Source organism: Eleutherodactylus coqui, chromosome 3, assembly GCF_035609145.1.
Source record: "Eleutherodactylus coqui strain aEleCoq1 chromosome 3, aEleCoq1.hap1, whole genome shotgun sequence".
NCBI lineage: Eukaryota > Metazoa > Chordata > Amphibia > Anura > Eleutherodactylidae > Eleutherodactylus > Eleutherodactylus coqui.
In genome coordinates this window covers 186,348,628-186,364,271 of record NC_089839.1, presented here as the reverse complement: position 1 = coordinate 186,364,271, position 15,644 = coordinate 186,348,628, and the positions used below count along the sequence as shown (strand labels likewise).

General features: G+C 40.7%; 1 protein-coding gene across 1 annotated transcript in view; it reads left to right on the top strand.

Annotated features, from left to right (window-relative positions):
- The window catches only part of ADAMTS9 (ADAM metallopeptidase with thrombospondin type 1 motif 9), a 242,636-nt gene that overhangs the window by 145,693 nt on the left and 81,299 nt on the right, over positions 1–15,644 (top strand). The window contains exon 28 of the mRNA XM_066596646.1: positions 179–355. Coding sequence (XP_066452743.1) covers positions 179–355 — 177 coding nt within the window. The remainder of the gene's footprint in view (positions 1–178; positions 356–15,644) is intronic.

The following is a 15,644-nucleotide window of genomic DNA, read 5'->3' as shown; positions in this document are numbered from 1 at the left end:
ATGTTGTAACGCCACCCCGGCTTCACTTCCTGATTGCGGCCAGCGTGCCGCAGCAGTATTCCATTCTGAATTCAACAATTTTTTTTATTTCAATAATTCAACATCTATAAATATAAAAAAGCTGTCTCCCAGCTGTCCCAAATGTATTAATCTCACTAAAAATGTCCTTTGCTTCTAGTGTTCAAAAAAATGTGGTTCCGGGACGAGGACAAGACTAGTCGTATGCCAGCGACCTAATGGGGAACGGTTCAATGATCTCAGCTGTGAAATACTGGATAAACCTCCAGACCGCGAACAGTGTAACAATCATAGTTGTCCTCCAGATTCTGCATGGAATACAGGTCCTTGGAGCTCGGTATGACCATAACCATTTTTATTTAACTTTTTTTTTACTAATGACAAACGGAATTCTATTCATCATTTATTTTTATAAGACCAAGGTCTTCAATAATATAGATACAAAGTTGTTTTTTATTTGAACACTATACTTAGTGATGCTTTAGACACGATTGTCAGTTTCAATGTAAATCCTTTCTTCTCATCCACTGTAAAACCAGTTCGGCATGTTTTTCTTTAGAAAAGAACGGGCTTTTTTTAATCCATTTGACCACATCATGTGATGTCAAAAACGTGATGCACAATCAAATTTTTGTTACATTTTTTATAAAGCAGCGACCAAAAACATTCAAAAATACATGTATAGCAATTTTGGTGAGTTATGAAGACTATTGCGGCTCAGTTCTTAGTAGCTATTTTATATCAGTACATGTATGATGTTAGATTTTTTTTAAAGTATTTACCTGTTCTTATACAACCATGGTACATCAGTGCAGTCCTGTGGTCAGGCTCCGACATTCTTATGACCTATATTAGGATATTTATTTGACATGGTTTAGATTATTTTTTTTATTCACTAGAGAAAAGAAAGTTGGTTGTAGTGTGTGATATCCAATAAGATCTGTCATCCCACCTCACATGTCTGTTTTAGTAAATGCTTGAATGCTCCATAAAATAACAATTCTGTAACTTTTGTTTCTGAGAGCTGTGCTGTTGCTCAGTTGTTCCTCCTGGAAATGTGTAATTTAACTGAAAGTGGGTGTTACCAGTTGGGGTGGGGGTTCCTACAATGTCCAATCATATCACTGTCCAATCATTCACATTTTTGCCGCAGGGTAGATTCTGTGTCGAATTCCAATGCAAATCCACATCTCATTACTCCATACAACACAAATTTTTCCATGTTCAGTTTTTAATTATGCGTGTGGATATTGCGCAATTATTGCAGGAATTTCATACGTGGATTTGCCCATTGTAAAGTGCTAAATCCGCATACGGATCCGCAGCCAAATATTTGCATAGCCTTTGCAGAAATCGGCAAATCCACTGTGGATTTCTTTCCCAATTTTTAGGACTCCTGCAGATCAGCGTAGGCGTATGTACGCTAGCAAAAATCACGCTAGTGAAAGCGGAACTATTGAAATCAATGGTTCCATTTGGTCACGTTTTGCAGACGTAATTTTTTTTCTAGAATTACGTAGGTATGTTCAGTGAAAAATAGAGCCCATAAGATGTCTCCCATGTGCACTTTGTGTTTTTTCTGCGCACCCATTGACTTAAATCGACACTTTTTTTGCTAAAAGTTGGACCAAAATAAGACATGCTGTGTTTTTTTTTACAGTTCATGTAAAAAACCGTGTCTGTATAGCCGTATTCACTGTAATGGGTTAGCGTGCTGTCCATGTGTCGTTTTTTTGCAAATACATACATCCCATGAACGTGAAGATGGCTCGCGTGAACATGCCCTTAGTTGTACGCAGCTGCCACTTGCCTGCAACTGGCTGTTGTTTAAGAGATAAATTGCAACTCTGAAGCAAGTCGCATCATTTTTTTGGTCGCAAAGTTTGTTGAGTCTTTATGTCCCATAACACATATCGCTGTGTAGCCTTAGCCTAAGGCCGGATTCACACTAGCGTCCGCGTATTTGGGCATGCAACTGCGATTTTTACAGTACTTTTTGCGCATGCCAAAAAACATGCACGATGCTCTCAGCTATGGAACTGGCCTATTAGTTTCATGAGTTCAAAATGTCCTCTTTCCTTGCACAAATGCGCAGGAAAATTGAACAAGCTGCATATTTTATTCCATGACCGAAATGCGCACGCCAAACATGTATGGGTTGCATTCTATGCGTATTCTGCAAGCAAAGACGGTTGTGTAAATCCGGCCTTAGGGCTTCTTCACATCAGCATTGGAGGTTACATTCGGAACCTCTATCACTTAATTTTGTTAAAAAAGAAGGCAAAATTGTGTTGCTTGCAGCAGTATATCATCCAGTAAAATGCCGTCCTTTTGGTGCTATTCAGCTCTATCACATGGCGGTTCGTTCATTCAGAGGGTGCTGTTTTCCTGCGAACGGAGCAGGCAAATGAAACCCTTTAGCGCTAGCCTGAAAGAATGCTTATTCATACACTTCCAGGAGGCATAACATGGAAACGGAACAATCAATGTATAGAGAAAATGCTTTAGTTTTGCTGTTTTAGGTCGCTTTCAGATGAGTGTATATTAGCTCCGTATTTGCTCCGCGTTTTGCTGACCGTAATACGGAGCTAATGTAAGTCTATGTATTTTTCACAAAGACAGCATGATCTATTTTTCCCGTATTTGCCTCCATATTGTTATTCTTTTCTATTGTGCAAGTACAGATCAGTATAAAATATATCAAATACTGATGACATTCGGTTGTAATGTCATCTGTATCACATCCGTAATATGGATTCGCATTACAAACATCTTACAATACACTCGTCTGAAGGCGACATTATGGAGAATTCGAGTATTCACTAAATCAGATATGATTCTCTTCAAGCATTTAAGGGGGTCTTCTGAGACTTTTTACAATTTTTTGCATTGATGTCCGAGAGCTCAATAGATGATTGTCAGGGACCAGCCAGTCAGATCTCCAAAGATCAGCTGATGTCCAAGGCTGCCGTCACTGCGGTCAGTGCAGGAAGCAAAAAGCACCAACCATACCACCGCAGTCTGCGTTGGTACTGTAGGCACAGCTCACATTGAATTCAACACAAGCGAAGCTACAATACCAACCAGAGCTGTTGCTGCACTATGGTCAGCGCTTTCTACTTCCTGCAGCGGCCCTGGAAATCAGCTGATTGGCAGGGATCCGAATGCTGACCTGTTGGTCATTAATAGAAAGAATAAAAAAAAGTCCCGGAAAACCCTGTTAAATAGGATCCCCGTTCTAAATAAAATAAAACGAAGACTCTTTATTTTACTATTTGTAAGCCATTTCTTTTTGACTGTTTTTTATACTTTTACATCAAATTATGCTTTAAAAATATTTACCTCAAAGCCTTTAATAAGAGTTTTAAGTGTCCATCAAGGAGTTCTGTATGAGAGAGAATCAGTCAGTGCAACAAAGGGACGTGTACCTGAAATGTGTTATTTTTATTATTTTTTTAATTATTCTTATTGTATTTATTTTTTATGTAAATGGCACATATAATTCCAAATCTTCCAACACAGAGAACTAACTGCGTATGACATACTCTAATGAATATTCCTATTTATTGCACAGATTGTATCACATTCTACAACAAACTTATCTTTTCATTTAAAGCTTTTCATATTTTGTATTTTGTTATTTTTTTGCTTTTTTTTGTTTTTTTTTTAACCAAAGTTACATCTTTTTGTACCGTTGTAATGTACATTGTTTATTTCTAAACAAGGCATTACATATTCAACTTTATATGTACTGTCACCATAAGATTGTATTAGGTTTTGCTTTTTTTTATTTTGTTTTATTTTTATTACCATGCACAGTGTTTTTATATATTTTGCTAAACTGCAGAAATGACATTTGGTGCTATTTTTTATTTTTTATATATGTAGCATATCAAGATATACATATGCTTTGGGGGTTGTACAAATATGTAAAGTTATCATAATCGCATTTTGTAACTTATGTAATTATGGAGTTCGGTGCCAACTTCATTGTATATTTCATATTCACAAAGTTTATTATCTGTTTATATATACATACATATATAAATATATATTGTATATATATATTTGGTTCTAAGGCACTTTATGAAAAAAATATCTGTAATATATTGAACTCATGAGGTCTTGAAAAAAATAATGCAAATTTTCTGATATCCCAAAGCAGTTCAAATGCTCTGACTGTACCTCAGCAGTAAATGTGTATAGGCATTAACCAGACAGTATTAACAGAAAGTTTACTTATGGTGTATTTAAGACAATTTTTTGAAGGAAACAATTTAGTCTAAATAAACTTTAAATAAGACGTCTCTTCTTCAACTATCTTTAATATCATAATGATTTTATTAACAGCATCAATAGCATTTAAAAGGAACCAATGGTCTGATCAAAATGGCAACTTAAGGGTTTAAACAGATGGGTGCGATTTTGTCCCGTTATGCGACTGTGATAATCAGGACCGCATTACAGGACAAAACCAAACCACTGATTTCAAAGGTTTTTTTTTTTTCACTAGCAGTATTCTTGCCCTTTAATAGTACGGGCGACTAAAATAAAACTTGCCCTATCTTTATCGCACGTAGATAATACTACATGCAAGAACGGTATGGCAGGACATATCTGCCCGCTTTTTTTTTCAAACCCGCACACACTATAGTGTGGAGTTTGAATAGTCCAAGAAAAATTTTTAAAACCCCGGTTCATGTGCAACTACGCTCTGTAGCGGCAAGTGTATTTGCACAAATGCACATCTGAAGAAGCCCTGAAGGTATTAAAAACAGCAAAGGTGCCCTCTCCCCAATTGAGACGGGGAAAAATGTGATTAGGAACTACATATATTCCCATGTGGCATCAAGTTTTACTATGTTATTTACCAATTCCGTGTGTGTGTGTGTGGTCTCAAGAGCAGCCCTCAATAGCTCTCTTTCTCTCTACACATTGAAGGATGCAGCTCTGTCTGCCACTAGCGCAGAGGGAAATCACAGCACAATCTAAAGCTCTCATCACTGGTAAAATCGGATCCAGTCAATCAGTGTACAAATTAAATACAGTAACCATACAGATTGTTAAAGCGACCCTCCGGACCTGGGGAAGTAAAGATGTCCGCAACGCTTCTCTGACTAATGTTAAGAATGCTTTCACATCTGCAACATGAGATCCATTTTCTTGCTCCATTCGGGGAGCAGGAAAGGGAAATCCTCTGGTTGAACAGGTCTGTCTTATAATGAAACTGAACAGCGCCAAATAGAGCCCATTGACTATAATGGAGTCTGTTCGGTTTCCGCTCAGCTGCCCGGCAGCACTATTTCTTCCAGCGTATTGTGCTGAATCTGCGATGGAATCTCCAAATAGTTTCCAGTTCATATGTGAACACGGCCTAAGACACTACATGCCGCTCTGACTGGTCGGCACTGCTCATGGGGACAGCACTGGTCAATCAAAGCAGGTGTAGTGTACTAATGCACAGTGTACATTGGGCATTTAGAGAGACTGGTGCAGCCATCTTTGTTTGTCCATGCCTAGAGGGTTGCTTTAATTGATTGACCACTTTACCCATGAGTCACATATCTGTGTATAATAGCAAATCTACTTCCACCCTCCACACCAATTATTCCCTCCCACTATTGAAATAGCATGGATGCTTATCCGGGACAGTTGTGCATGTTATTGGAGTCAGGGAACAAAGGAGGTATCAAAAGATCATTTTCTTAAGTGCGTGGATTTTATAAGCCGCTTTAGTAATATTGATTAGGTACACATTTCACAGCTCAGCAAAGAGATGATTATGACTGACAAGAGCAGGAGACAACAACATTTTTCATAAACAGTATTTCCAAAGCACAAGTGGTGAAGGTTTTCATCTTGATGGTCTTCTGGCAGTCTGCTGTGTCCTCATATTACATTTTTAAGCTTTTAGCCTATGATTAGCCTATTTCCATTCACTAACATTAAGCAGAAATATTGACGCACAAAGTATCTTAGAAAGTTGCACAAGTTTTTATTACACATTGATTAACAACTAGAGATGAGTGAGCACGCTCGGATAAAGCAGTTACTCGAGCAAGCATGGCTCTTCTCGAGTAACTGCTTACTGGTCCGAGCAGGCTAGCGGGGGTGCGGGTGCGCGGCGGAGGGTAGCGGGGGAAAGAGAGAGATCTCTCTCGCTCTCCCCTCTGTTACCCCCCACCCCCTGAGCCTGTTTGGACCAGTAAGCAGTTACTCGACAAGAGCGATTTTCGCTCAAGTAACTGCTTTATCCGAGCGTGCTCGCTCATCTCTATTAACAACCTATTAAGAGCCAAATGTGAGGTTCATTAAAGGGATTGTGTCATCAGAAAGTTATCAAGTATGCAAATTGCATTTTTCTGTTAATTATTAGAGATGAGCGAACGTACTCGGTAAAGCACTACTCGTCCGAGTAATGTGCTTTATCCGAGTACCTCCCCGCTCGTCCTGAAAGATTCGGGGAGCGCCGCTGCTGACAGGTGAGTTGCGGCGGGGAGCAGGGGAGAGCGGGCGGGAGAGAAGGAGAGAGAGATCTCCCCTCCGTTCCTCCCCGCTCTCCCCTGCAGCTCCCCGCTCCGCAGCGCTCCCCGAATCTTTCAGGACGAGCGGGGAGGTACTCGGATAAAGCACATTACTCGGACGAGTAGTGCTTTACCGAGTACGTTCGCTCATCTCTATTAATTATATTTTTAAAGAATTTTTGGTGATTGAAAATCTGTATTTAAAAAAAAAAAATTTTTTTACACTGACCACAGAGCCTAATAATAGGCTGATGCTTTCTGTTCTGTAGAAAAATCGTTACAACAGTTATCTCACAGGCATCCCAGGCAGGATTACAATGAAAGGTAACACCTATGTGTGTGTGAATATCATAGGATTCACAATAAGTATAAGCTGTGACTATCTATTCGCCTCCCTGCAAAATGACCTCTGCACAGGTCACAGGGCATGCCTGGAACAGTCCCCCATACAAGTCAATGGGTCCCCTATTGTCCATTGTGTGAATGGCCCATTAAGTGCCCGTAAAGCAAATCTTCTAAATATTCTTATTCCTGTTAAATGCAATTCAGGAAAGGTGGCCACCTCCATAGTCATGTACAGACAGCAGCATAAAAAAATTCTACACTCAGAAAATAAAAGCCTATTAGAAGAATGGAAAATGTTTCACTATCTGGTTTAAATTAATACAAAAAACTTTTGGTGATATAAGTCCCTTTAACTCTAGCTTGGGCAGCAGTCATCTACAGGAGGGATCTGCACACTTTGGAACATGGATCTATGCGGTTTCCCTTCTGACTGGGCTTTGATGGTGTGACTGCTAGACATACTATGATATATGTGGCATGTTAGAGTAAAGGGGGCTTTCTGGGACTTCTTTATTTTTTTCTATTGATAACCAGTGTGTCATCATACCAATGATATCCACCAATCAGCAGTTTCCCAGGACTACTGTCACTGCAGTCAGTACAGTGACCATAGTGCAGCACCCAGGGTTGGTATGGCAGGTACAGCTTCTATTGAATTCAAAAGGAGCTACACAGCAGTACCAACCAAAGCCAATATGCTATGGTCAGTGCTTTCTGCTTTCTGTGCTGACTGCAGTGACAGTAGCCCCAGGAATCAGCTCATGGGTGGGGATTTGAGTGGTGGGTAAGCACCAATCATCTATTGATGACCCATCAAGAGAAAAAATTAAAGTACCAGAATTCCCCATTAAGTGGAGCTGCTTGACGTAGTGCATACAGTAAGAGGCATTGACCAAATGGAGTGATTCGGGTTGGAGAGATGCATCCAGGAGAGGGAGAGATGTCATATTTCAATAGTAAGGCTTGCCCCCAGTCTAAGAATATATAGGTACTGGTGCATCTTGTCTCCCCTGGAAGAATGGGTGGAGACATGGGTTAGCCTGGTTTAGTTGTAGGGGGGAAGGCTTGGTAACGCCAACAACAGCGCTCCCATTTCCCCTGCCGAAGTTGCTGCTGACAGTGTCTCGCCTTCTATCTGCAATGCCGACCCTGTGTTACCCCTCTGCTGTGAGTCTCCTATGGCGAATCCACTGGTAAAGACAAGTGTCGGCTTCCTCTACCCTGACATCCCCGCTGCTGCTGGCAGCTTTGCTGTCACTCAGCTCATCCCCCCTCATCTCCCGATCTCTGCTCCTGGCCCCGCTGTCACTGTGCCCCCTGCGTCGTGCCATGTGTCAGCTCACGGGCCTGCGCTCCCTCACTCTTCCCCATTGCTGCCTGGGAAGAGCATCTTTCACTCCAGAGGACCTAGCAAACCTAAACATTACATGAGCAGCTCTTTGATCTCAATGGACATGGTGTAATGCTTCATTTCACCTGTGGTGGCACTACCAGGGACTTGAACACTTCGCACCAGGTTTCCCCATGGATTACTGCTGAACACCCGACTTCTGACAGCAGGACAACCTGTGATTAGCATATTTTCAGGGAACCACAAAGCAGACAGACCCTTTATAGGAGTTGTCCAGGCCTTTTACTAATAATGTCCTATACTCAAGACAGGTCATCAATAGTTGATCGGCAGGCTTGTACCAATCAGGATACCTACCATTCAGCAGATTCTCGGCACAGAATAGATGGGTTATTATTGTGGTTGTCCGAGACCTTTGCTATGATGACCTACTCTCAGGATATGTCATCAATAGTTGATCAGCAGGAGTCCACCAGTTGGGATCCCTGTCAATCAGCTAATTCCCAGCATCTCTGTCAGTGCGGACAGCATTGGAAACAGATAGTGCTGTCAACAGCTCCTATTGAATTCAATGGGAGTTGTGCTTGCAGTACTGAACTGAACGTCTGCAATACGGGCAGCACTATCTGCTTACAGCACAGACCGTTGGCCCAGGGATCAGATGATTGGCGGGGATCCTGAGAGGTGGACCCATGCGGATCAAATATTGATGACCTATACTGAGGATGGATCATTAATAGTAAAAGTCCTGGACAACCGCTTTCATATTTTTAAAGGCAAGACAAAATTACAACGGCTGCTATTTTGGGTTGAAAAACAACATTGCAGATGAAAATGCTTAGTTGCAATGCTAAATACAGTACATGATAGACAGGCCACCTTAAGAATGTCTGCATGTTTATACTGAATAATCTTGGCCTGTTGGCTTACAGATTTAACGTGGGGCATTGTGTATATAGAACAGTGTTAGCTTAAGCAGCGATATCTGCGTTTTCTCTTTTGCAAGCCTGCAGCATAATGGACTTCTTGCTAACCCCAGACAAACGAACGCTTCCGAGACGTTGTTTGACTTACGGCAGACACAGTGCATGTTTGCGCAGCTAAATAAACATGTGCCCTGTTTAAGAAACAATGGCTTTTGGAAAATACAACCTTGTAAAATTTCGGATGGAGCAGCTGAGGGTTTGATTACTTCCAGTATTTGACCCTGAAAAGATACAAAAGGCAACTGTTCTGTTGTACAGAAGACATACAAATAGATATCCTGCAGATACTAGATGTCACCGAGAGGTAACGGACCTCATGGGTGACGTCTAATGTGTTGTTGTGCAGTAAGACCATGACGTGAATATATTTCAGAATGTTGGATACAATGGTTTTGTTTCTTCTATTATGCATTTAAAGGGTTATTATTTACTATTGATCATCTAAAGTAGTAAATATTAATGACAAGAGTTGAGCGAACCCCCACCGATCAACTCTTGTCATGAATAGTAAGTACTATTGATGACAAGAGTTGATCAATGAGAGTCCGCTTCTCGGGATTCTCGCCGATCAAATGATCCTCCCACCCACTGTCAATGCAGCAAGGCCGGGCATCATCATCAGTAGTCAGAGCTGGAAGTGTAATAAACCGCCTGACTCCCATTGAAATCAATGGAGGCAATGCCTCATGTTACACTCTCGGCTCCTCATTGGTGTCAGAGCTGGAAGTGTAATAGGAGACGTTGCGCCGTTTGATTTCAATGAGAGTGAAGTATTACACTTTTGGCCCTGACCACCAATGACAATGTCCGGCAATGACAGCAGGCCAGAGAATCAACTGATCGGACAGGATGCTAAGCGGAAGACCCTTGCCTATCAGCTATCGATGACCTATCCTAAAGTTAGGTCATCAATAGTAAAATCCCAGAAAACCCCTTTAAGGTATATTCTCCAGTTGCAGTGATATTGCTGTTTTAGTAGCAACTTTCATTGAGTGCAATTTCACAAAAATCATAACGAAAAATGCTTTTTGACCTAACTTCTGGATATATCCTTACTTGGTTGATCATGAGGGAAAGTGATTGGGCTGTTGCATGGTAATATTGTGTGGGGCAATGATGACCTCAGTGTATGAGAGATAGCTTGGGGTGAAGCCATTTTTAAGTTAGGGCTCCATGATGAATCTCAACTACTTGTGCAAACCTCATGTTTCCCTATGGGGCAAAAACAGGCTAAACTTTTTTGAATTTGTCAAAGCAATAATCTTGAAAATGTTGAGGTAGTCCACAAGTAATGGTAAAATCACAATGACTTGAATGCAGTGTTTGCCAATGGGGGAGAAATGTTGTGCAACAAGCACAAGAAGGCTAATGACTGAAATACTTGTGAACTTCACTAAATACCTGCAACTTTTTCCCTAGTAGGGCCATTTTAGTGGGACACTCCACATACAGAGATATTTTATACATGTGACTGAGATAGGTAAATCTGACAGACAAACAGGAATGTACACAGCCTAGATTTATACAAAATAATAAAGTATTGCTATACTAAGTTAAAAAAAAAAAAATAGGGTGTATATCCCAATTAGATTATAATTTCCACCATGGCCGGATATGGAAACTGATCAAATTTGCTGACGACACAAAGCTAGAAGGAATAACACTAAGAAAGAGAGAGTATTCAAAAAGATCTAGAAAAGCTTGCATAGTGGGCAGCGACTAACAGAATGGTATTTAACAAAGAGAAATGCAAAGTCCTACATCTGGGCAAGAAAAATAAAAAAGCACATACAGAATGGGAGGAATTGGGCTAAGCAGCAGCACATGTAAAAAAGACTTAGGTATACTAATAGATCATATGCTGAACATGAGTCAATTATGTGATGCAGCAGCCAAAAAGGCAAACACAATTCTGGGATGTATTAAGAGAAGCATAGAGTCTAGATCATGTGAGGTTATTACCCCCCTCTACTCTTCCTTAGTTAGACCTCATCTGGAATACTGTGTCCAGTTCTGGGCACCCACTTTAAAAAAGACATAGACAAACTGGAGCAAGTTCAGAGAAGATTTACCAAGGTAGTGAACAGTCTGCAAATCATGTCCTATGAGGAACAGTTAAGACATCTGGGAATGTTTAGCTTGCAAAAAAAGGCTGAGAGGAGACTTAATAGCGGTCTACAAATATCTGAAGGGCTGACACAGTGCAGAGGAATCAGCCCTATTCGCATTTGCACAAGGAAAGACTAGAAGCAATGGGATGAAACTGAAAGGGTGCAGACAGATTAGATATTAGACAGTGAGGGTGATCAATGAGTAGAACAGGTTGCCACGGAAGGTGCTAAGTTCTCCTTCAATGGAAGTCTTCAAACAAAGGCTGGACAGACATCTGTCTGGAATGATTTAATGATGCTGCATTGAGCAGGGGGTTGGACCCGATGACCCTAGAGGTCCCTTCCAACTCTACCATTCTATGATTCTATCATATTGCATCCCTTTTCATTGACATTGTGTTGTGCAATTTTATTGAGATCAAGGTTCAGATGGAAGGAATCCCCAAGAGTTGTATTTTTAAGCTCCTGGACACCACTGCAAATTCTGTAACAGGGTTCCCTGTCTACCATGGGCCATTTATAAGACCAGTGGCACAAGCATCCAGAGCCTACTCAAGCATCAGGGTCCAATTGCAACTGCTACTCCTGAACCCCTACAGCTATTTCCCTATAAGGAAGTAGAGGAAATGTGGTTCTATTTGTACTAAAAAGGTCATTTTCCAGTTCAAGTTGTTTAAAATACACTCTACGAGTAGATTTACCAGAATTATGGAAAAAGTTGAATTATTGATGATAGCAACCAATTGGATTTCAGCTCTGATTTCTTAGACATCCTTTAGAAAATAAAAAAACTATACTTGATTGGTTGCTATTGGCATGTTCTTTACTTGAATTAGCTTTAAAGAGAACCTGTCTCTGGGTTCATCCTACAGGAACCAGAGGCAGCCTGACCCAGGGAGGGCATGCCTATTAACCCTATGTAAGTGTTATTCTGAAACACTGTCACGTTTCAGAACAAGCACACTTTGAAGCTTGCCTACTTGACTTGAAAATGGAGTTCTCAAGTCAAAGAGGCGGGCTGCGCTGGGCTCTTCCCGCATGCAACATGAAGACTGACAGCTCCACTCCCTTCTATAGGAAGAGAGCTGTCAGTCTACATGATGCGGAAGTGTGTGTTCATTCTGAACAGCCATAGCATTTCAGAATAATACTTACAAGGGGGAACTGTGCAGATCTGTCTGGGTTGATGCTGCCCATGGTTCGGGCAGCACGAACCCAGTGACGACTTCCCTTTAATATCAGTGAGCAAACAAAAGGGAATTGACTCCTTCACTTCTTTACCAATGCATCATCACGCTCGTCCTCTATTATGTATGGTACCGCAGCTTAGTCCTACTTGCGGTATCAAATACTGCTCTGACCATCGACGCCTCCTCGCTCTGTTAATCGGTGGTCGTCCTAGGGTTGACACCTCCAATGATCCGACAATAGTGGCCTTTCCCAAGCATAGACTAAAACGAAAGATCTCGGAAAAAGCCCTTTAATAAAATGCAATATATTACCGCTCAACACATATCTTTCATAAGACAGTCAGAATATTATTGTATCCACCTTACTATATAGATCTCTTCTATTGAACACATTCACTTGGAACATAATAAACACACAGGAATTTGGTGTCTTTATGCGAATGACTTTTAATTCAAGGACATTTGCAATTCACAAGAAGCCTAATGTGTCACTGCCCAGAATACAGAATGCCGGATAATTCAGTTCAGTCACTTCTGTATTCCATGTTTGTATTGATGGAATGAAATGTATTTTTTCAGTATTGTTATTTAATATCCTATGAATATTGCAGACAATGTTCTGTGGTAATATTGTTCATCATTAAAGAAACATAGAGTGTAACTCAAGTGTTATTCTATTTTCTGATATATGTGTTGTATAATTCCAGAAGTTAATAACAGAATCCATATCAATGCACACTGTACACTGGTAGTACATTGGTAGTCTAAGAGACTACATGCTGCCCTGATTGGCCAATAATGCTCATGTGAGCAGGGCTGGCCAATCAAAGCAGTATGTATTATCCTATAGACCAGCAATTCACCGTGTGCATAAGGTGGTCAGAGAAGCGGGGCAGCTATCTTGTTTGTCCGTGAATGAAGAGTTGGTTTAAGGAGTCTCCGTGTGTGCCCTATGGTGCCACAATACAGCACTGCATTACAAAGAAATTCTGTAGAAGCAATCCATGGGAGCCCTGTTGTAGCTCTGTAGAAATTAAGCTATAGTATGGCCGTGTGCATGGGACTATGCTTGATAGGATCATGGAAAATGGTCTGCTAAAACGTGTTCCCCAGACATATACAGTTGCATATTGGGCTGGTCTTAGACTTGATAGTAGTGCCCTGTGCAGTAGCTTTTATTAATGCCACCCTTATGGTATACCACATAATGTAGTGCCCAAATTATGCAAACACGCAGTGGCAAATAACATAGCCATAAAATGTGTAAATACAGACTCACGGGACGTATACCCGTCATTTTTGAAGGAGGAGCTATTGCCCCGGATGCACCCTCAATTCCACTCTTCACCCTAATCTCGCAAAAGGCAGCTGCAAAGGGTGGAGTATTAGGCTTACTTTTTTAATTATTGTTATTTACTCATCCGTCTGACGTTATATGGCTGTTATTTTGAAAAAGAGGTATTTGCAAACCATGGAGAACATTCATTCATAAAGTCTTTTATGCCAGTTTCTGAGATTTTTAGGCTTTTTGCATCACTTTTGCTGCATTTGTTAAAAGTGGGCGGGGTATTCAAGAGGTGACATGGTTGGTCCAGACCAGGAAATCTATGCATAATTTATACCATGTGCCTCTTTATATAGTAGGTGTTAATAAATTTGCCCCCTATATGTCTGTCTTATTCCTACATTATAAGGTGGGGGCACTAACCCTTTCCAATCCAATTTGTATCCTGGTTTTCCTAGGGGGCTTTTGTCTGCCGTTATACAATGGCGCTATATGCTGGCTAAAGCCAGTACTGCATGAGGTGACACATTAGATAGGCTCTGACAGCAGAGAGGCTGGCAATATACAGTAAGAGAACCCAGACGGACGTCTTCCAACATCGGAGCTGTACAGCCTTAAATCATAATGTCTTCAGAGGTCAGACAGTGGATTGGAAAGGGTTAATAGAAAACACTGCACACAATACGATCAACCTAAGGCCAGCATTCTACAAAATGATCCCAGGACTTTTCATTCAGTTTTTTTTTTATACTTTATTAAACTCTATTCTACCCTATTTTTATCATTTATATGGAGTTAGTTATGTCATGCAGAGTAGAGTAGACATCATTTGCTCTGCATAATATGATGGTATACGTTGGTCCAACTGGCCTTAACGAGTATAATCATTCTGTAGGAAGGGATCATCTTGCTCACAGACCTGAGGACCAACTGAACAGGGTTGAGCAAATGTAGTCTTTACCTGAGGTGACTTTAAAAATGTTAGTAGACTTTATTATAGGTGTAACCAACATGGTAGCAGACATAGCAGCTATGGGGTCCATCAGCTATTGTGGTCCTTTTTCTGTATAAAAAGAGACTCATAGCCGACGAAGCAAGAGAGAGGAGAAAATAAGTATATGAGTCAACTAGTTATCTCCCTACTGAACAAAGGATTGGGCATATTGAAATCCAATGCCTGATTCTCATTTTCCTCAGGTGGGGTGGGGTCTTTAAGCATAAATCTAATGTATGGGGCTGAATTGTACATCTTCTTGGGTCCTCCTACCTAGAACCACCATGATTGTAGCTCCTATTGGTTCTTCTTGTTCATTAAGTAAAAACATCCTAAAATAAGATTTCACAATTCACTTTGCAGACGTAGACATCAACTTGAAACATGTTGGTATCTTAACTGGGGTATCCATTATGATATTGTGAATTTCCCTATAAACAACAGAACTTTTGACATGAACGCCGTATTAACTATATAGCAGAATATTCTTTATATTTTGCAGTTTGTTTTTTTTAAGACAGGAGCAGCATATAGCACTTACCTGTAATAGTTCCAATATTGATCAACTAGAGTTGCCTACTAAAGAAAATGGTGTGGTCTTCCTGGAAGTTGAAATGTCTTAGGTTTGTGGTTTAGAAGAGTCTGAACATGGCAGTGTAAGGGCCTGTTCATATTTTGTTTTGCACTACGCCACTGGATTCTGTCATAGGTTTCCATCTGGATTGCCAAGAACCTGGATTGAATCATTGGCTGACATTCGCGAAACCTCTTCACACCAAGACCAGTAAGGTCTTGGATTAAGCAGGGCTCTGTTCGTTTCTGGCATGCTGGAAAGAATAA